General features: G+C 50.6%; 1 protein-coding gene and 1 long non-coding RNA gene across 2 annotated transcripts in view; one reads left to right on the top strand and one right to left on the bottom strand.

Annotated features, from left to right (window-relative positions):
- Positions 1 to 4,496: 4,496 nt before the first annotated feature.
- LOC144581495 (uncharacterized) lies at positions 4,497 to 10,019 on the bottom strand. The gene is made up of 2 exons (XR_013532377.1): positions 9,950 to 10,019; positions 4,497 to 9,163 (listed from the first exon to the last, which is right to left on the bottom strand). It is a non-coding gene; the product is annotated as an uncharacterized LOC144581495 (long non-coding RNA).
- The window catches only part of PLEKHG4B (pleckstrin homology and RhoGEF domain containing G4B), a 93,075-nt gene continuing 80,256 nt past the window's right edge, over positions 9,948 to 22,766 (top strand). The window contains 1 exon segment of the mRNA XM_035291877.3: positions 9,948 to 10,078. Within this exon segment, the coding sequence (XP_035147768.3) occupies positions 10,034 to 10,078 (45 nt within the window). The 5' untranslated portion in view covers positions 9,948 to 10,033.

Genomic DNA, 22,766 nt, shown 5'->3' with positions numbered 1-22,766 from the left:
AAATACTGGCCCCCCCACCCCATCCCCTAATAGGATTTGAGGGCACTCGGCTTCCACCCTATCATCTAATAAGGTATGAGGGTACTGGGCTTCCACCCCGTCCTCTAATAGGATATGAGGACACTTGGCTTTCACCCCATCTAATAGGTTATGAGGGCACTGGGCTTCCTCTCCATCCTCAGGATTTGGGGGGCACTCAGCTTTCACCCCATCTTCTAATAGGATATTGGGGGCACTGGGCTTCCACCCTGTCCTGCAGCGGGCATCAGGGGGCATTCACAGGGCTCAGTGGACCTTCCTTCCCTCCTCACTATATGCTGCCCCTCTGGCATCCCAGGAGGGGATGGCTGCATTCCTTGATGGTTTCTTTTCACCTGATAAATAATTCACATTTGTTCATACAATGAAATTGCACCGTGGCTGTGTCATGGGAGGGCATTCCTGGGTCCTGTGGATTTCCGCTGGCCTCCTCATGCTCCATGGAGCTCCTTCCTGTGCTGACAGCTTCCGGGTCAGTGTTCAAAGCAATTCCAGTCTGTTTCTGCCTTTCTTCTCCATCCAGCCCCTTGTCCCCTTTCCTCATCCGTCTTTCCTCCCCATATTTGCCTCATTTTGCTTTTCATCCATCTTTCACTTCCCACCACGTTTGCCCATCTGGGAACCTCTGCAGAGGCATCCAAAGCCAGTGACAACCATTATGTTCTTGTGGAAGAGCACACAGGACACTTTCCTCTGTCCCTTTCGCGAGTTCTCAGCTCCTGGGTCCCAAGGAGGCTCCTGTGTCCGGCGCATCCAACTCCCACCTCGGGCGTGTTACAGTGAAGTTTCTGTCACTGTGTGTGAACTGGCTGCAGGCTCCTGGGATTCTCCAGGGATGTCCAGTCTTTCCCTGTCACATGGTCCCTGTGATATGTGTGCCAGGGCGGGGGGCACCAGGTCTTGGTGAGTGCTGACATCCCGCAGACCCTCGGTGTTGCTATCGCTTCTTGGAAGCCCAGCACGTTCTTCCCCTGGAGACCTACATATCCACCATTTTCCTCCAGGACTGGGTACCTCCTGCCTCCAGCCTCCCTTTCTGTGTCCCACTCAGACGCCTTCCCATCTCCCGTTTTTTCTCTTGGCCAAGCCCACCCTCCTGGAGAAAGCTGGTCATGCCCAGCGGGGACAAGAACGAATGTGACAAGTGCCCAGACCTGCATCCACGGCTGCAGCAGGGTAGCATGTAGGGCAGCCCGTACCCCTCATTCCAGGCTTCACGGGCCACTGCTGACCACGGCTGTGCACCTGGGACATGGCGCTGTGGCTCTCCCCACCAGGCCTCCTTTTACCTTGTTAACCCCCAGCAGGGCCCTGGAACCATGGCTGGCTCCTCCAGAAGATGGGCCAGCTGGCTTCCCCACTGAGCACAGCTGCACACTGTGTGTGTTGGCCACAGTTCACTGCAAAGCAGCTGTGTTTGCACCATCACCGACTGCACTGTTGGCACTCCGGGCACAGCAGCATCCTGCCCTCCAGAGCTTACGCCCTAGAGGGGAAGCCACATGCTGCCCAGACAAGCCCAGTAGTCACATACAAACCTACACTGTGACAAGTGCTGCCCACCCATAGCCTGCTGCAGCAGGTTAGAGCCTGGTCAGGGAGCCCAGGGGAGGCTTCTGGGGAGAAGGCTCTGGCTGAGTTCTGCTGGGAGCTGGAGCTGGCTGGGGCAAATGGGAATAGCCAGTGCCCAGGGTGGGGCTGGTCTCCCAGTTCCCTGACCTGCAGAACAGGGAGTGTGGCCTTCGTTCAGGTCCACCGTGTGCGTCTTTCCCTTGCACTCCACTAAGGCAGGGCTGGTGACCTGGACTGAAGGACAGCAAGGAAACTAGTGTGGAAGTGGGAGGCGGCTTACGGGGCCTCTCTCTGGTTTTTGAGTCTTCAGTGTTGAAGCCCAGTCCATGCAGTGTCTGCCCAGCTGAGTGCAGGGTTGTCCAGCACTGCGGTGTCTGACCCTCCCCATCTGTCACTGGCTGGCCTGGTGTGGAGCCACAGAGAGGCTGCCCTGAAATAATTCACATTCCAGGGCAGGGTGGAACGTTTGCCCCCCTGTGAGGGTCTGCCTCTGGCTTTGTGCTGGCTGCAACCTTGTGCGGAATGAAATGAATATGGCCAGACTATGCCGAGTCTCCCTCTGAGCTCCCTGGAGGGTGACGGGTCTGCAAATAGAATAGCTCGATTTTTGCTGGCACTTTCTGATTTTAGCTATTTTTACCTCATTCATGTGCTCCATGATTACAGGGCTAGTGATCAAGGGGTTAGTTCCTGCTTGTATCTCAGAAGAGGTAGCAAATTCACTTTAGAAACTTCTATTTTAAAGTTCTATGTTACTGGTCTTGCAGTTTTCCTATTTCCTATTTGTTTAAATTTGAAATGCCAACAGTTGGAGGAAAAACACGTTAGGTGTGGGAGCAGAACCTCGGCAGACGCGGCTCTTTTCCCGTTTCACTTTGGTGAAGTTCTGAGCTGCCTGGCACAAACAGCTCACCTCCAGCGATCAGGCCCCACCCTTGTTTACCAGGGTCCTCGTTCCCCTCTCCCTCCCCTGTGTCGCTGGAGGGGGTTTGCTGAATACAAAGTGTCACTCTTAAGGGTTATACAAATTATTTAGAAATGCACAGTGTTTTGCAGTAACCACGTGCAACTAATACTGCATGAATTCATGAGTATTTCCGGAACCAGGAGACTTTTTAAGATCATATATTCACTGATTCAGCAAGTCTTCATTGGGTGTCCGCTGTGTGCTGGGCACCATTCTAGGGGCTACTGTTCTAGTGGGAGAGAGTATTAAACACAGAACCATAAACTGGATGTCAGTGTGAGTGACTCAGGGTGTGTCACAAGGAAGGAAGGAGGCATGGCAGGCAGCCGCGTGGCAGGGTGGTCAGGGACGCCACGAGCAGACCACACCGGAGGGAGGGGTGGGGCCTGGCAGGGATCGGGAAGTGTGTGCCGGGCAGAGGGAACTGTGGGTAAAGTTCTGTGTCTGAGGTGTGCCTGGCACGTGGGGAGGCCTGTGGTTGGAGGAGAGGCATTGGGGCCTGGCCCTCCTCTCCAACCACCATCCCGGGGTTATGGATGCAGGGGCATCGGCACATGGCAGAGTCCACATCCCATCTCTGGATCTGTTTGTCTCCAGAGAAAAACAGGCTGGCCCTGAAACACCCCTTTTTCTTCCACTGCTGATGCTGGTGGGCACACCTTCGGTGTCCGTGAGGGTGGCCAGACCGGGCAGGTGCCACGTGTGCAATGCGAGGCCTCGCCACACAGCCATTTCCAAGGCTGCACTGACTCCACGCGGTGATGTGGGGAGGATCAGGGAGCATGGAGGTACGTTTCTGAGCTGGAGCATCCTGTGGGTGGCCACAGCCTCCTGGGACGGACCAGTGCTGCAGAAGCCAGTCTGCCAAAATGTTGATGCAAACTCAGAAACATGTTTTTACTCTTTTTCATGAAATTAAAAAATTTAAAGCATCTACTCCACACATATTCAGGAAAAGTGTAGCTAACAATTCCTCAGTATAGGACAAAGAGACTTCCCACTCATAGCTCAAGAAGGAGGTGTTTGATACCCCACTTCCTTCTCCAGATGCTGCAGCAATTCCTCCCTTTGTAGAAAGTCAGCCTCTTCCTGCCTTTGTCTGTCTCCCCTCGCCCCACTCCCCTCCCCTCCTCTCTCCCCGCTCCTGTGATCCCCTATCTCCCACATTCTCTCCCCCTCCCCTTCCCTCTCTCTCCCTCCCCCCACCCCTCCCCTCCCCTCCTCTCTCCCCCCTCCTGTGATCCCCTCTCTATCTCCCACACTCTCTCCCCCTCCCCCTGCCCTCTCTCCCTCTGCTCCCCCCTCCCCCCTCCCCTCCTCTCTCCCTGCTCCTGTGATCCCCTCTCTCCCACACTCTCCCCCCCTCCCTTCCCTCCCCCCTCCCTTCCCCCCTCCCCCCTCCCCTCCTTTCTCCTCCCTCCCCTCCCCTCCTCTCTCCCCGCTCCTGTGATCCCCTCTCTCCCACACTCTCCCCCCCTCCCCTCCTTTCTCCTCCCTCCCCTCCCCTCCTTTCTCCCCTTCCTGTGATCCCCTCTCTCTCTCCCACACTCTCTCCCCCTCCCCTGCTCTCTCTCTCCTTCCGCTCCCCCCTCCACTCCCCCCTCCGCTCCCCCCTCCTTCCTCCCCTTCCCTTTCTGATTGGCTCTGCCCCGCTCTTATTGAGCAGCTGTCCACAGGCCACAGTGATCTCTCTGTTGCCGAATCTGATAATCCGGTCTCAGCTCCCACCCTGATGGACCCGTCGCATTGCTGAGATTCGCCATTCTCCCCATGTTAAAACAGTTCAGCTCCCATCCCGTTGGACCCTGGGACATGAATCTTCTCTTCCTGCCTCACTGGCTGCTCCTCGCAACAGCCTTTGTTGGTCCGTCCACATGGTGGATTTTTGCAACCAGAATTTACCTAGAAGTCTGTCATCATAACAAATTATTTTTTATAATCAGTTACAATTCAGGATTGGGTGGTTAGGGCACCGCTAGTGTTTTGTTTTGTGGTGGAGCACACGCAGTCTACAATTTTCGCCGTTTGTTGAGTGTACCATTTAGTGGCATTTAACATCCATTCACAATGTTGTCTGCACCCAGCCCCTCCCTGTCCCCGACATCAACTCTGTACCCAGGTGACAGCTCCCTGCCTCTGTCTTCCCCAGGCCGTGGTCCTGTCTGCGTTCTCTCCCTACGCATTTGCCTGTGCTGGTCCCCCTGTGTAAGTGGGATCATATGCATTTGTCCTTTCGTGTCTGCCTGATTTCTTTTAGCACAGGCTTTCAAGGTCTATCGACGCTGTAGCACGTGTTGGCATTTCAGTGTGTACAGAGCAACACGTGGTTCATCCGTTCTTCTCTCGCCGGGCACGTGGTCTGTTTCTGTCCCGTGGCAGTGAGTAGCTGCAACGCTGCTATAAAAGTGTCTGTTCAAGTCCTAACCTTCAGTGTTTTCGAATCTGCTCCTAGGAGTGGAGCTGCTGGGTCCTGTGGCGCATCTGTGCTTAACTCTTTGAGGCACCACCAAACGTTTCTCCAGTCTGCACCGTTTTATATTCCCATCAGCTGTGGGTACCAGCTTCTCCACATCCTAGCCAGCACTCACTTTCCATGAAAACAGCACGTTAGCAGAGCCTTTCTAGTGGACGTGAAGTAGCATGATTACGGTTTTGATTTCTATTCTGCAATAACTTGTATCTTCTTCGCAGAAATGTCTATTCAACCTATTTGCCCATTTTTAAACTGGGTTGTTTGCTTTGCTGTTGAGTTTTAGGAGTTCATATATTCTGGAAATTAGGCCATTATCAGATACACGATCTGCAGATATTTTCTCCACCTGGCAGATTGCCTTTTTGCTTTCTAGAGAGTGTGTTTCAGTGTAAGAAAAGGTCTTAATTTTGATGGAACCCAGTATCTAATTCTTCATTTCCAGTGCTTTTGCTTTAATATCCATGAAATTGTTGCCAAATCCTATGCCATGAAGGTTTACTTCAGTGTTTTCTTTAAGAGTTTTATAATTTTAGCTCTTAAGTTTAGGTCTCTGATACATTTTGAGTCAATTTTTCACATGGTGTAAGGTTTTCTTCTGCATAGGGTACCCAGTTTTAGCAGGGACACTGGTTGTTCTAGAAGACTGTCCCATGCACAGTGAATGTTCTTGGTGCCCTTGTCAAAAATCATTTCACTGTCCATGTTAAGGGTTTATTTCCAGGCTGCCCTGCACTGCCCTTCCCGTCCCTTCCCTTTCCTTTCCTGGCTCTCTTTTCTGTTCTGTTTGTCTGTAAGTCTGTCCTGATGCTAGTACTGTTCTAATTATTGTAGCTATGCAGTAAATTTCAACTTCAGGAAGTATGTATGAGTTGTCTAATTTTGTTATTCTTTTTCCAAGATTGTTTTGTGCCATTTGGGGCTCCTTATAATTCTGCGTGAATTTGGGGACCTGTGTTTTCATTTCTGCAAAAGAAAACAAAAAGCCATTACAGTTTTGACAGAGACTGCATTGAATTTAGAGATCATTTTGGTATTTACGTCTTAGCAATATCGTCTTTCTGTCTGTGAACATGCGATGTCTTTCCATAATTTGTTTCTTGAATTTCTTCCTCAATACTTTGTAGTGTTTAGCATATAAATCTTTTGCTCCCTTGGTTAAACTTATTTCTAGGTATTTAATTCTTTTGAATGCTGTTGTCAATTGAATTACTTTTTAAATTTCCTTTTCATCTTGTTCATTGCTGTTGTATGGAAATACAAATACCAGTTTTCACATGTTAATCTTGTACCCTGTGACTTTGTTGAATTTTTATATTAGCTCTAGCAGATTTTGTGTATTCTTTGGAATTTTCACTGTATGGGAACATGTCATCTGCGAACAGAGAGTTTACCTCATCCTTTCCAATTCGAATGCCTTTCATTTGTTTATTTTTGTGGGTTGTCTCTTGCTGCGCTGGAACTTGTGTGAGCAGAGGTGGCAGCATCCGCACCCTTGTCTGCCTCCTGATCTGGGGGGAAATGTTCCGTCTTTCACCACTGAGGATGATGTTAGCTATGGGTTTTTCATACATACTTTGTATCCCTTGAGGAATTTTCTCCCATCCTCGTTTTCCAAGAGCTTTTTTTCCAAAAGGGTATTGGATTTACAGATGCCTTTTGTGCAGCAATTGAGATGATCGCGTGGGTTTCCTCCCTTTGTTCTGCGACTGCAGAGCATGACACTGACTGATTTCCTTACGTGGAACCACCTGTGTTCCTGGGATCAATCCCACGCAGTCATGGTGAACAGTCCTCATAACCTACTGTTGGATTCTGTTTCCTAACACTGTTTTGACGTGTTTTGCATCTGTATTCATAAGGGATGTTGGTGTGTAGTTTTCTTTTTCCAGGATGTCTTCATCTGGCTTTGGGTCTGAGAAGTGCTGACCTCATACAGTGAGTTAGGAAGCATTCTCTCCATTCCAATTTTTTAAAGGTGTTTGTGAAGGACAGCTGTCTACTCTTGTGACTGGCCCAGTCATGGTTCCTCCTCCCTCTGTCGCACTCTAAGTTCTCCATCTAGACACACCTGTGTGGTAGATGGTTCTAGAACCACATCTCCAGCGCAACCACTACTCCAAGTACCAGACTCATACAGCAGTCAGTCCACTCAGTATGTTCAGTAGGCATCTCAATCTGAATTCAACGTTTCCCCCCAGACATGCTTCTCCAGTCCCTCCCACCTCGGTATGGGACAGCACCTTCCACCTGCTGCTCAGGCCCCAAATCCTTGAATTGCTGTGTTGTGCTGACTCCCCTAGATGGGGATTCCCAGGAGGTATAGATGGGGATTTAAGCAGTGAAGGGCGTGTGTGAAGCCACAGGGTAGAATGTAGCATCTATGGGAGAGTCAGGAAGCCAGGACAGCAAGAAATAACAGCAACTTAGAGAAATGCCCAGCCATGCCCTAGGACTGTGTTAGGGAACCCCACCCCCATCCCCTGCTGCTCAGCACTAGCAATGCCAGGGACAGGACCCGGAAGAACCAAGCACCTCCACCACCCATGTGCTGTGTCCAGCCCGACTCCTGTTTTCCTTACACATCTCATGTGGAGCATCTCTTGGCAAAACTGGGCATATCTGCACAACAGCTGCACGGGGTCCCATGATGTAGTGTTGCAGCCTTCAGCTTCTGCATGCTGGAGGGCATTCCAGGAGTGGTGGCAGGGCGTGGTCAGTAACTCACAGTGTCTGCCTCTATGCTCTTCGGATTCTTTCTCTCCACGGCCAGCCTTTCAGCAGTCCTGCCCCCGCTGCCTTTACAGGCCCTGCTTGGACCATTTCCTGCGACCTCTGCCACTCCCCTTCACCCAACCTCATCACTTTCACCAGGACCAGGCAGCCACTTCCTCATAGTTTGGCTTGCTGAGCTGGCTGAAATATGAGTCAGAGCAGGTCGCTTCCTTTCCAACCCTGTCCCCTCTGAGTGTCCCCACATTCGCTGTGCTCATAAGCTCACCAGATCTGCCCCCAGCACAGCACCTTTGCACAGGTGGCTCCTCTGCCTGGAAGTCCCGGTAGGGAGGTGGAGGTTGCAGAGAGCCGAGATCACGCCATTGCACTCCAGACTGGAGTAACAAGAGTGAAACTCTGTCTCAAAAAAAAAAAAAGAAGTCCCAAGTAGCTTCCTCTCAGTGTCTGCTCAGCCATCTCCATCAGACAGGCCTTCCTTGACTGGATTTGTGTTTTCTGTCCACTGGTTTATTTCCCTCCACGAGAATGTCAGGTCTCCAAAGATGGGGGCTGTGCTGTGACTGGCCAGTGAAAGTGCTTTTCCAATAAACCAAGCTATCTTGGTTGTCTGTGTTTTGGAAAAACTTCTTAGAAAACATCCCTAATTCCATGGATCCATAGCAAAGAAGAAACCAGGTCCGAGAAAGCCCATGAAGGACTTCTGGGCCAAGAAAGCCCACGCACTGCACTTTCTTTCTGCAGAGTGGAGTGTGACAGGGACAAGCTCCAACCATGGGCCCCAAAGTCTCCAGTGAGAGTGAGATTCCGGGCTGCACCCTGACCATCCTGGAGGTGCGGAACAGGATGAAGTCCATTCTGGAGGCATGCCAGCATTCTTGGGTCCTGCTCTGGCAGGAGCTGTGGGACCACACAAGCTTATAAGGTGGCTCCCATCCTGGACAGCACCGTGGGCAGTACTGTCACGGGGAGAGGGGGTGGGAGGAGGTTGAGGCAGGAGTTTTGGGGCCTCAGGTAGGGGCTGGCCACAGAGGGACAGGGACAGATGCCCAGCACAGAGGGCAGGGACAGGTCAGCTCCGTGCTGGGCTCAGGGATGGGGCTGGAGGTTCTAGGAAGCAGAGCAGGTGAGCAGGGCAGGGAACAGTGAGAACACAGGTATAGACGAAGACTCAAGGGGGACACAAACAGAGGTTCCAGGGAGGCCTAGACAGGCAGAGACTGAAGAGTGGCCTAGACAGACATTTCAGGGAGGGGTAGACAGGGATTCCAGGGAGGAGTAGATGGGGATTCCAGGAGGGTGTAGACGGGGATTCTAGGGAGGCTGCATGTTCCATAGGAGGAAGCCTCCCCGGTCTCCCTGACCTTCATCCACTCTGTAACCTGTGAAAAAACGGAGCATGATCTGTAAATGAGCACATCTGTACCGCAGTTTTTGGGATGGTGCAGGGTGGGCATGAGAGACAAGACGTGGAGGGGAGGTTTCTAGATGTTGGTGGGTGCATGTGAGGACCTTCTGGATGGGGCAGACTCTATGAGATCTTGACTAGCTGATTTCCCAGCAGGAAGCTGGTGCCCAGAGCAAGAACCCTACACGTGGCCTTCCTGGACTAACGGGCAGGAAAGGGACTTTGGGGAGGCACTTTGTAGACCACGGCATTAAAACTGCATATTCGGGAAAAGCCTGTTCAGAGGCCAGACACCCCAGGCACCTGCGTGGGGGGAGGGGTGCGAGGGAGTTCGCCTTCGCCAAAGCCCTTCATCCTCCCGACAAGGCGGGGAGGCCGAGTTCCCACAGCGGCCCTGGGACGGGAGGAGGGTCTGCGCCGTCCCCAGCCGCGGAAATCTGGAGCCGTCCGCCTGGACCGGGGAAGTCGGGCCCGTTCGTGGACACTGGAAGAACTCGCGGGTCAGATCCCCTGCCCTGGAGGGTTCCGACTCGTGCGTCTTCGTTGTGGGAAACCAGGGCCCGGCGTCTAAACCCGCGGAGGCCGGTGCGGCGCGGCAGCCACAAGATGGCAGGTCCCTGAGTCCCGAGAGGACAAAAGCAGCCGCTGGCGCCCGCGCTGGAGGAGCCGCCCAGGTGGGGTCTGGCCTCGTACAGGGAGACGCCCCGCCCAGGCCCAACCCGCGGAGCCTCCGGGGGACCCCGGCCCCGCCCCCTCTTACCCGAACACAGCGCTGGGAGGCGGCCGTGGCGTCCCCGGCCCAGTGCGCAGCGGGACCCCGCGGAGTTCACGGAAAGCGTCAGCAATGGGTCTCAGCGCCGAAGGCGGCGGAGGCAGCCCGGGCGCAGGGGTGAGTGGGGGCGCGGGGTGGGCGCCGGGGTGGGGGTAGGGGGGTGGGGGCGTGGGAGGGCGCTGGAGGAGGGTGGGTAAGGGCCCCGGGGTGAGTGGGGGCGCGGGGTGGGTGCCGGGGTGTGGGGTAGGGGGGTGGGGCGCGGGAGGGCACTGGAGGAGGGTAGGTAAGGGCTCTGGGGTGAGTGGGGGCGTGGGGTGGGTGGGGGTAGGGCAGGTGGGGGCGCGGGGTGGGGGCGCGGGCGGGTACGGGGTGGGGTGGGTCGGGGCGCGCTGGGGGTCCTGGCGCTGGTCCTGGGACCTGCCCGCGGCTGCTGCAGGAGCGGAGGGAACTTTTCCAGGCCCCCTTTTCCTTGCGGCCTCCTGAGTGCTTGGGAGGAGAAATCGCTCTCGGGACGGGGGAGTTCTGTGAAATCTCTTCCCCAAAACTGAGTTGCTAAATTAACCGGTGGGACCAATCCGTGAACTGTGGCGCCGGAAACAAAGAATTTTTACTTAAAAATACCACGGCTGACTTTCGTGTGGCCATGCCAGTTGAATTAAGTAAGAAACATTTCCTGGTAAAACAAGACAACAGGTTTGGGACAGCGCGATAAAGCTGTTTTCAGGTTTTTCAGTATATTGGGTGTTTCCATGTTTCGCGGGAAGCCAAAGCGTGGTTGAGGTGTGGTAATTACCGTCTACTCCTGCTACCCAGCAGCACTTTTGCTTAAAAGTTTAGTTGGTAAGTCTAGGTGTCTAATTAAGATTTAAAACACATAATTAAAAATTAAGTTAAACACCGTCTAAACGGTGCGTAATTGATACTTCTAGCTGACCCGTAGGCGTGGGCCCGGATTCAAGATGCCTGGGAAGGTAGGTTTCTCAGCTTCCTGTCAAGAGATGTACTGTAAATCTTCGTGTAAAATGGACAAAGGTGAGTTTAAGCTTTCAGTTTCCCGCAGCCTGCCTCGAATTCACAAAATTCCATGTTCTCTGGGTCAGGAGGAACTTGAGAGAGCTTTAGGAGGCTGACATTTCTGAGATTCTGTGAGAGATCCAGCAGTTACGTTCTTGATGGGATCATAACCCACTGGACAGCAGTCCTTGGTGACCCCCACCGAGAAGTGGGTGCAAACTCACTTCTGCTTCTGAGGAGTTACCGGGTTTTTATTGCACTGTGTGTCCAGCATCTGGTGTGTAAATGCAGGTGTGGCCTGGGCTGGGAGTGCACAGGCCTCTGAACTTGCAGCCTGCTGGTAGGGCAGGGTGCCAGGTCCCCCGTGTTAGTGGGAGGCCTCTCATCTTTTATGCTGGTAGAGGGGACCCTGCAGGCCTTTCTGGTGGGTGGGTTGGTCTAGTCTGACATCGCCTTTGTGGGATCTGTGACACTGGCTAGCTCTCAAGCTGGCTGGTGGTCTCACAGAAATTCTTCATTACTTGTAAAGTATCCCAAAAATGCTGGGCTGAGGAAATAATTTGCCCCAAGGCTCTCTGAGACCTGTGTTCACAGGCTGTTTCATCCAGCCAGGCGGGAGGCCCTACGTGCCCAGATCTCAGAGATTTTCGTGGGAAGTCGTTTGAGTCCAGCTCAGACACCGCTCCTCCCTCTTCTAAACAGAATGAGTTTGTCCTCTCTTTTCGTTTGAACAGAAGTCAGGCCATCTAGAGCCTCCTAACCCTAACCTCAGACCTCCAAGGTGGGACTACTCGTTCTACACATGGTGGAAATTGAGGCTTCAGTGCCTGCCCAGCGTCTCACTGCCAAGAAGCCGCAAAGCTAGGTTTTGGCCAAACTCGGGGCTCTGGTTCTGCTTCTCCCCTCAAGGGCCCTGAAATTCTGGTGCCTCTCCTGGCTGAGGCAGCATCAGTGCCTCTGTGCCCTGGGGCAGCGGTTCTGGTCCCCACCTGGGTCCTCCCACGCCTGGCAGGGCAGGTACTTCCTGTGGATGGGCCGGTGCTGATGGGTCCAGCCAAGGTTTCGGGTGCCATGTGTGTGGTGAGGGGCTCCCTTCTTCCACTATATTGTTGAAGACGGAGCTTCAGACTTTGTTTGACCTGAGAACCCAGCATGCTTCTGAGCAGGGGGAGAGCGAAGAGGAGAAGACTGGGATGAGTGGGTGGCGGGGCTGGAGGGGGTTGGGAGGTGGCACGTTCTGTTCTGAAGGAGTTGGTCCTGGGCCTGGGAATCTGGGCTCTAGTGAGCAGAAGGTACCCACCATTTTCTTTTACCATTCGGGGGCCTTGTGGGCAGGTGTCTGTGAAGTGGGTAATAGGCCCAGGCCCCCGCCCTTGTGCCCCAGTGTCAGGCTTGAGATCTTGAAAATGCACACGTCCACCCTCCACCAACTGTGTCCTTTGGGCCAGTAGCCCAGCATCTCTGAATTCAGTCTGTCCATTGTTTGCAGGGATTATGTGTGCCCCGCCCACCTCTCAGTACCATAGGGTCCAACTTAAAAACAGGTGTGCACATGGTTTTAAAAGGAAACACAGCCGCTCTTCACTTACGTCACCATGCTTTAGCAGAATGTTCCTGAATGGAAAGCTGCCTACTTCATGATACCCGGATTTTCAGAGTCAAAGCTTTTGAATACTTTTAGATTGATCTTACAGAATTTTCCCTGACAAAGTCAGGTGAATTTGTGGTGAATTTCTTTTCCATGTTAAAACTGCTTATGTTTCTGAGGCTGACACAGCCTGGACGTGAATTAACGTGGGGTTCTGCGCTAGAGTGGCTGCAGTGAGCCAGGTAGCAAAATGCTGAAGAAGCTGAGCCTGCTCACACCCACCCTGTGCCCCTCCACTCTGGTACGCCTCTCCTTGAGAGGGCTTTCCACGTCACCTGCCTTCACTGTCAGCCCAAAGCCCCTATGGCCCTGAGGAGGGTCTGCATACGACAGTCGGAGCCCACTTTACACACCGTCTCCCCAGGAGCATTGCCAATCACTTCATCCCCTGCCCCTGTGGTTCTCAGCAAACATCCGTCCCTCCTCTCTAGGAAAGCCCAGTTTCTCTCCCTTCCCAGTCCCATTCTAAGACAAATTTGTCTTCTGTGGCTGCACAGACGGGCAGAGCCTGTGCTGTGGACTCTCCTTCCGGGCTTTTCACTCGAACAACATTGCAGAGACAATCAAGAATAAAAATGACCCACCATCTAATGACTAGTGGAGGGGATGACCCACCCGTCTAGTGTCTACTGGAGGGGACCACCCGTCTAGTGTCTAGTGGAGGGGATTACCCACCCCTCTAGTGTCCAGTGGAGGGGACCACCCACCCCTCTAGTATCCAGTGTAAGGGACCACCCACCTCTCTACTGTCTAGTGGAGGGGACCACCCACTTCTCTACTGTCTAGTGGAGGACACCACCACCCCTCTACTGTCTAGTGGACAGGACCACCCACCCCTCTAGTGCCTAGTGGAGGGGACCACCCACCCCCCTAGTGTCTAGTGGAGAGGCCACCCACCCCCCTAGTGTCTAGTGGAGGGGACCACCTACCTCTCTAGTGTCTAGTGTGGAGGGGACCACCCACCTCTATGCTATCTAGTGGAGGGGACCACCCACCTCTCTACTGTCTAGTGGAGGGGACCACCCACCTCTCTACTGTCTAGTGGAGGGGACCACCTACCTCTCTACTGTCTAGTGAAGGGGACCACCCACCCCTCTAGTGTCTAGTGCAGGGGACCACCTACCCCTCTAGTGTCCAGTAGAGGGGACCATCCACCTCTGTAGTATCTGCTGTCGGCGATGACCCCACTCCCTCAGGGTTTAGAGTTTTCAGCAAACCAACCCTCAGGAGGTTGGTTTGGTGGAAACTAACCTGAAGTTGTCACTTGCCTTTAGGTAGTGACATACTTCCCTGCATGCTTTTCTTCAGTGGAACATCAGGGGATTGGAATGAGTTTCTGAAAGCTCCTGGTCCCTAACCAGGAGAACGTAGACAGTAGAACGAGACGTGGGACTCATGGTGTGATGTGGTCGTTGCGGTCACAGTGGTTTGGGATTCAGGCTGTGCAATCACACTGGCCCAGGCCTACCTTTGGTTTCCCCAGTGAGAGGGAGGGGAGGGCCCTGATCCTCACCTTAATCACCGCCAAGCTTGAGTGGTAACAGCTTTGCAGTGTGCCTGGAGAGTATGTGGAGCGCAGAAACTGCTCGATAAATGTCAACTATCAGTCGATTCTGACGTGAGAGGGAGATTGTTCTAGAAATAAGGAAAAAAGAATGAATTTCAATTTTTTGTCAAATTTCTTAAGGAAATATATTCAATGAAATTATCTTCAAGTTGTGTTTATACTCAAAGATGTCACCAGGAAATAGAAATTGCATCTACAATATGCATTATTTTAGCAAAACAGTCATGTAGTATCTTAAGGAATTGTTTTGTACAAGTGCCCAAATTATTAGGCAGTGAACCCCACTGAGTTCAGAGATCCCTGAGTTTTCTCTATGGATTGTTTAGAAAGATTAAAGAAGACCTCATAGGAACAAGCATTTAGTCAGCCTGTAGGACCGCACTGGACACAGGAGTGAACATTTAGTCCTTAGGTGAATACTCACGTGCCTAGAGCTGTAGTATTCCATGGCTACAACCCAGAGAGTCACAGTGACCACTCGTGCCTCCGAGACAAAGGTACCCTCTCCACAAAAGACAGCGTTTAAAAAGAAAAGCATAGGGAAGGGGTTGTTTTGGAAAGATTACTGCTGGGGAGCGAGTAGTAAGTGCAAGGAGAGCAACAGTTCCAACAAATGAGAAAAAAAAGCACAATTTCCACAAGGTACTAGAACTAACCTTTTAAAAGAATTTAGCGAAGTAAAATTTACACAACATAAAATTTTAAGCAGTTCAGTGGAGGTCAGCACATTCACAGTGTGTGCAACCAGCAACTCTTTCTAGCTCAGATCATTTTCACCATAAAAATGCCTGACCAGCGAAGCCGTTTGTCCACATTCCACCCTCCCCTGCCCCAAGCAACCACTCATCTGCTTTCTCTCTCTATGGAGTTAGTGTTCTGGGCATTTCTCGTCAGTGGAGTCGCACCATACGTAGGTTTTCGTGTCTGATTTCTTTCACGAAGCGTAAATGTTTGTGAACCTCACCTGCGTGGCAGCATCTGTCACATCTGCGAGGTGTCTCTTCGTGGCTGTATAGCACTTATAGCACTCCATTGTGTGGATAGACCACAGCTTGTCTGTTCATCTGTTGATAGACATTTGGACTTTTTCTGTCTTTTGGCTTTTGTGGAGAGTGTTGCTATGAACATGTGTTTACAAGTTTTGTGTGTATCTATCTCTTTTCATTTTTTTTTCATATACCTCAGAGTGGAATTTCAAGATTCTATCATCGTTCTGTGGGATTTTTTGACAAACCACCAGCCCGTTCCACAGCAGCTGCACCATTTCCATTCCCACCAGCAGCCCACAGGGTGCAGTTTCCCCACAGCCTCACCAACGCTTGTTCTTTTCTATTTTTTACATTATTATTGTAGCCATCTGGTAGATGTGAACCATTATCTCATTGTAGTTTTAATTTTCATTGTATCTATTTATCTTTTGATCCATTATCTATTATTATACTGTTTACCTCTGTTTTCTTTTGTTGCTTATGCTCAGTGTCATATTTAAGAATCCATTGCCACATGCAAAGCCATGAAGGTTTACCCCAGTGTTTTCTCCTAAGAATGTGATGGTTTCAGGGCTTGTGTTTAGGTTGCTGATCCATTTTTATTCACTTTTGTATGTGGTGTGGGGTAGGGGTCTAACTTCATTCTTTTGCATGTAGATACACAGTTGTGTCAGCACCATTCATTGAATACATTATTTTTTCCCCATTTTCAACCAGCGTCTTGGAACTCTGGCTGAAAATCAAAGGGCCACGATTATATGGGTTTCTTTCTGGACCTCAGTTCCACACTCTCAAGGTCATTTCTTATGTCTCTACCACACTGATTACTGTAGCTTCATAATAAGTTTTGAAATCAGAGAGTATGAGTATTCTAACTTGGTTCTTCCATTTTTTTTTTTTTTCAAAAAAAATTTTTGGGGGCTGGGCACGGTGATTCATGCCTGTAATCCCAGCATTTTAGGAGGCCAAGGCGGGCAGATCACAAGGTCAGGAATTCGACAGCAGTCTGGCCAACATAGTGAAACCGTGTCTCTACAAAAATACAAACAATTAGCTGGATGTGGCACGTGCCTGTAATCCCAGCTACTCGGGAGTCTGAGGCAGGAGAACCGTGTGAACCCAAGAGGCGGAGGTTGCAGTGAGCCGAGATCGCGCCACTGCACTCCACCCAGGCGACAGTTTCCAGACTCTGTCTCAAAAAAAGTCTTGGGGCCCTTGCAATTCTATACAAATTTGAGGATCATCTTTTTCATTTCTGCAAAAAATACGACTGGCATTTTGATAGGGATTTTGTACTGAATTTGTAGATCACTATACGCAGTAGGGACGTCTTACATGTGAAACCTCGGGCTTCATGAGCCTGCTGTCTTCCATTTGTGCTTTCTTTAATTTCTTCATTAGTGTTTTGTAGTTTTCACCATACAAGTCTTTCACCTTCTCATTTAAATTTGTTCCTAGGTATTTAATTCTTTTAGCTGCTATTCTGAATGGAATTGTTTTCTTAATTTCCTTTTCAGAGTATTCATTGCTGGTGGATAGAAACGTGACTCACTTTTACGTGTCGTCCTGTACTTTGCAATTTGGCAGAATTTGTTTATTAAGCAGCTAGCTTTTTGTGGGTGTTTTATATGGAGGATCATTGTCATCCGAACAGAGAAATGGTTTTACTTCTTCCTTTCCAGTTTGGATGCCTTTTATTTCCTTTTGTTGTTTGATTTCTCTGACAGACCTTTCAGGGCATGTTGAATCGGGGTGTAGAAAGCGGGGATCCCTATTTTGTTCTTGATCTTGGGGAAAATTGTTAGTCTTTCACCATTGAGTGCGGTATCAGCTGTGGGTTTTTCATAAACACCTTTTATCATATTGAGGAAGTTTCTTTCCATTCTTAGTTTTCTGGGTCTGTTATCATGAAAGGGTGTCGGAGTTTGTCAGGTGCCTGTTCTGTTCACTTGAGATGACGGCGTGAGCTTTTTGTCTGTGATCTATCAATGTGGTGTGTCACATTGACTGGCTCCCTTATGCTAAAGAGTCATTCCTCCATTCCAGGAATAACTGCCACTTGGTCACAGTGAATACTCTGCTGTTACATTTGGCTTACTAGTGTTTTGTGGAAGATCTGGAACTAACTTTTTGATCCTTCTCTTAAATCTCATTATGCTGAATGGAAATACATGTAAAGAATGTAAATTTAGAAATAAAAAATGACCTCTTTAAGAAACAAGCTTGTACCAAAGGCCAGAATCTAAAATTACTAGAAGGTCTGCAAAAGTTCGTACGACTAATGCCTAAGACTTCAAAATGTAGCTAACTGGAAAAAAAGTCTGTAGGGAGTGACTGTTACGAGGTTAATCCGTATAGAAGCCCCAAGTAGGGCCTGGCACGCACTCAAACTCACAGCGTCTGTCATTTTATTATCGTTATGAGTGTAATTAAGCTGCGTGATTTAGAATTTGACTATATTTGTAAATGGAAATACCGCCACTAAAACCAGTTGCTATAAACAGAATGAAGTTTTTTGTTTCCAAAGTTGACACAGTAGAGCCCTGTGAAAGTAATACTAAAAGCAAGATATTTTGGTGGCAAAGTTATCTCAGGGTAAGCATAGCTACTGCCAGTGGTGTGGGCGAGTATTCTCGGGGCAGATGGGCTAGAAGCGTGTGGCACCTGCCCGTCTCTCTTGGCCCTGCTCCTGCCTGTAAGACCCCGACTCCCCTTTGCCTTCCCCCACGAGTGAGAGCCCTGAGGTCTCAGAAGCAGATGCTGCCATGCTTCTGGGATGGCCTGCAGAACTGCAAGCCAGTTAACACCTTTTCTTTATGAATTACCTAGTCTAGTATCTCTTTATAGCAGTGTGAGAACAGTCTAATACAGACGGGCTTGGGGTCTGTCTTTCTAAGAAAGATTTCCTTTCTGTCTTACCAATACAGGCACTTCACCAAGGGCTTGGGGCCTCCTGGGAACTCCTAGGGTTGCTCACGGATTCTGAGCCCTACCTGGCTGACATGAGTGTGACACGTGGCTTTTTCCTGCTGAGGCTGTTGCTGGCTGTATCGGACCCTCGGGTCTTGGAGGGGTGGTGATGGTGAGCAGATCTGGTAGAGGCTTCTTGCTAGCACTCCCGGCTGAGGCTCCAGGTGAGGCATCAGGCAGTTGGCATGCCTGCATTGCAGTTACTGCTCTGTTCCTCCGTGGACCCCCTCTTTCTCTGGCCCGGGACAGGAGCCTTGCCCTGGGATGGCTGCAGAGTTGTCTGTCTTCAACTTTGTGAACTTACAGCTAGTGCATGGTGTGGGGACAGACACCACGTGCCATGTGTGAAGTCAGATGTCCCAGCCCAGATCCCTCCGTTCCCACCAGCTGCGTCCTCTGCAGCTTAGTGCTGTGTGAGTGGCTGTTCCCTGGCGCTTCATTCTCAAGTTATTTTTTCCCAACTTTGTTTGTGGGCTGACATATTTCTTAGGGCTCTTTTTTTTTTTTCGTTTTGGATTCAAACGCTAAGCAGTTGAGGAGGGAGTATAGTGACCCCCGCTCTGGGAGAAGAAGGGGTTCAGCCCGGCAGTGATAAGAAGGTACCACACACAGCTGTGTACATTGTCCCACCCTCAGCACTGCATGTACTGCCATTTCCCCTGCAGAATTCCTGCCAGATCCTTTTCTGTTCCCTCTTAAAAACTGATAGAGGCCGGGCGCGGTGGCTCAAGCCTGTAATCCCAGCACTTTGGGAGGCCGAGGCAGGTGGATCACGAGGTCAAGAGATCGAGACCATCCTGGTCAACATGGTGAAACCCCGTCTCTACTAAAAATACAAAAAATTAGCTGGGCATGGTGGCGCGTGCCTGTAATCCCAGCTACACAGGAGGCTGAGGCAGGAGAATTGCCTGAACCCAGGAGGCGGAGGTTGCGGTGAGCCGAGATCGCACCATTGCACTCCAGCCTGGGTAACAAGAGCGAAACTCCGTCTAAAAAAAAAAAAAACAAAAAACTGATAGATAGTAGTTGCACAGATTTTCGGGTGCATGTGTTATTTTGAGACACGTATACAAGGTGGTACATGTGTTATTTTGAGACACTTATACAAGGTGTTATGCTCAAATCAGGGTAATTAGGATATTTGTCACCTCAAACATTGATCTTCTGTGTTGGGAACATGATTCTCTTCTAGCTATGTACAGTAAGCTCTACAACAGATCGTTATCATAATTTGCCTAGTGTGCTGTAGACTGCTAGAACTTACTCTTTCTGACTGTGTTTTTGTGCCTTTGAAGTAACTTCTTTCGTGTCACCCTTTCTCTTCCGATCCTCCGGTGACTACTGGTCTCCTCTCTCCTCCATGAGATCCGTGTTTTTAGCTCCCACCTATGAGTGAGAACATGCGAAGTTTGTGTTTCTGTGCCTGGCATATTTCACTTCACGTAGTGACCTCCGGTTCAGTCTGTGCTGCTGTGAATGACAGGATTTCCTTCTTCCTTTTGCGGAATCGTATTCTAACAAGCGTATGTCCCACATTTTCTTTATTCGTTCATCTGTTGACGGATGCCTAGGTTGAGTTTCATGTCTTCGCCACTGTGGATGATGCCGCAGTCAGCATGGGGATGCAGGTGTCCCTTCGATGCAGTGGTTCCCTTTCCTTCAGGTGTATACGCAGCGTGGGACTTCGGGATCGAATGGTGGTTATAGTGTTAGTTTTTTGAGGAAACTCCTGCTGTTTTCCGTGTGGTTGTACCACCTCCCTCTCCCACCAACAGCGTGCAAGCCTCCCTTTTCTCCACATCCTCGCCAACGTCTGTTGCTTTTTCTTCTCTTTGGTAACAGTCGTTCTGACTGGAGTGACAGGGTATCTCACTGTGGTTTTGATTTGCATTTCTCTGATGATGAGTGATGTTGAGTACCTTTTCATATAGTGCCTGGCCATCTGCATGTCGTCTTTTGAAAAAGATGTGTTTAAGTCTTTTGCCTGTTTTTTAATTTAGGATTTTTAGGATTATTTCTTCACTATTGAGTTGAGTTCCTTATATACTCTGGTTATTAATCCCTTGTCAGGTGTGTAGTTTGCAAATGTTTTCTCTCATATTCTGTAAGCGCCTCCTGACTTTGCTGATTGTGTCCTTTGCTGTGCAAATGCTTTTTAGCTTGATTGATCTCAGTTGCCTATTTTTACTTCTTCTGCCACTGCTCTTGATGTCTTGCTAAAGAAATCATTGCCCACACCAACGTCCTGCAGCATTTCAACAGCGTTTTCTCTTAGTAGTTTCATAGTTTCAGGTCTTACATTTAACTCTACTCAAATTGGAGTTGATGTGTGTCTATGGTAAAAGATGAGGATGTAGCTTTATTCTTTTGCATGTGGATATCCACTTCCCCAGCACCATTTATTAAAGGGTTTGTCCTTCCCCGAGGTATGTTCCTGGATACTTGGTTGAAAATGAGTTGTCTGAGGATGTGGATTTATTTCTGGGCTCTGTTCTGTTCCTTTGGTTAACGTGTCTGTTTTTATGTCAGTGCCATGCTGTTTCGGTTACTGTAACCTTGCAGTATAATTTGGAATGAGTTAGTGTGATGCCTCCAAGTTTGTACTTTTTGCTCAGGATTGCTTTAGCTTTTTGAGGTCTTTTGTGGTTCTATATGAATTTTAGGAGTGTTTCTTCTATTTCTGTGAAGAATGTCCTTGGTGTTTTGATAGGAATCGCACTGATTCTGTAGGTCGCTTTGGGTCGTCTGGCCATTTTAAGTGTTAATTCTTACAGTTCATCAGCATGGCTGTCTTTCCATTGTTTTATGGCCTCTTGAATTTCTTTCATCTTTCTTTCATTTCTTTTATCGTTTTCCTTATACACAGTTCCATTTAAAACTCAACAAGCACGATCCTGTCTCCTGTAGTTAAAATCCTGGACTTAAAAGCTACAGACAACAAATAATTTACTAGTGGCTAAGAAATGAACGGAAGTACTAGTAAATTATTTGATGGGCTGTCCCTCTGAAGTGACCTCACTTCAAATACGCTGAGATCCTGTCTGTGTTTGAAATATCATGATATAATTTGCAACAGAGTTGTAAATGGAAACTGCAAATAAATCACCCTTTTCTCACATCCACCCCGAAATCACCTCTACCCTTCCTAACCCCCCATGACCTCCACCCACATCATCTCTACCCCTCATCACCCCCACCCGTCACCATCCCCACCACCTCCACCCCATCACCACCCCCCATCACCTCCACCCCCCCATCACCTCCACCCACATCACCTCCACCCCCAATCACCTTGATGCCCATCACCTCTACCCCCATCACCTCCACTCCATCACTTCCACCCCCATCACTTCCAACCCTCATCACCTCTACCCCCATCACCTCCACCCCTCATCACCTCCACCCCCATCACCTACACCCCTATCACCTCAACCGCCCATCATCTCCACCCTCATCACCTCCACCCCCCACCACCTAAACCCCTCATCACCTCCATCCCATCACCTCTACCCCATCACCTCCACCCCCATCACCTCCACCCCATCACCTCCATCCCATCACCTCTACCCCCATCACCTCCACCCCCATCACCTCAACCCCCCATCATCTCAACCCTCATCACCTCTACCCCCATCACCTCCACCCCCATCACCTCCATCCCATCACCTCTACCCTCATCACCACCACCCCTCATCACCTCCACCCCCATCACCTCAACCCCCCATCATCTCAACCCTCATCGCCTCCACCCCCATCACCTCCACCCCCAATCACCTCCACCCCCATCACCTCCACCCCCATCACCTCTACACCCCACCACCTCCACCGCCATCACCTCCACCCCTTCACCTCCACCCCCATCACCTCCACCCCCATCACCTCCACCCTCATCACCTCCACCCCCCACCACCTAAACCCCTCATCACCTCCATCCCATCACCTCTACCCCATCACCTCCACCGCCATCACCTCCACCCCTTCACCTCCACCCCCATCACCTCCACCCCCATCACCTCTACACCCCATCACCTCTACTCCCCTTCACCTCCACCCCTATCACCTTCACCCCCATCACCTCCACCCCATCACCTCCGCCCCCATCACCTCTACATCCCATCACCTCTACTCCCCTTCACCTCTACCCCCATCAACTCCACCCCATCACCACCACCCCTCATCACCTCCACCCCCATCACCTCCACCCCCATCACCTCCACCACCCATCACCTCCACCCCTCATCACTTCCACCCCCATCAACTGCACCCCCATCACCTCCACCCCATCACCTCCATCCCATCACCTCCACCCCCCATCATCACCACCCCCATCACCTCAACCGCCCATCATCTCCACCCTCATCACCTCCACCCCAATCACCTTGATGCCCATCACCTGTACCCCCATCACCTCCACCCCCATCACTTCCACCCCCATCACCTCCACCCCCATCACCTCCACTTCATCACCTCCACCCCCATCACCTCTACGCCCCATCATCTCCACCGCCATCACCTCCATCCCCATCAACTCCACCCTCATCATCTCCACTCCTCCTCAGCTCCACTGCTCACTGCTCTTCCCTTATCTTCATCCATCGCTGATCTCCATGCCTCGCT

This window comes from Callithrix jacchus, chromosome 2 (genome assembly GCF_049354715.1).
Source record: "Callithrix jacchus isolate 240 chromosome 2, calJac240_pri, whole genome shotgun sequence".
In the NCBI taxonomy this organism is placed as follows: Eukaryota; Metazoa; Chordata; class Mammalia; order Primates; family Cebidae; genus Callithrix; species Callithrix jacchus.
The sequence above is the reverse complement of the archived record's forward strand: the minus strand, read 5'-3'. Positions and strand labels throughout refer to the sequence as shown.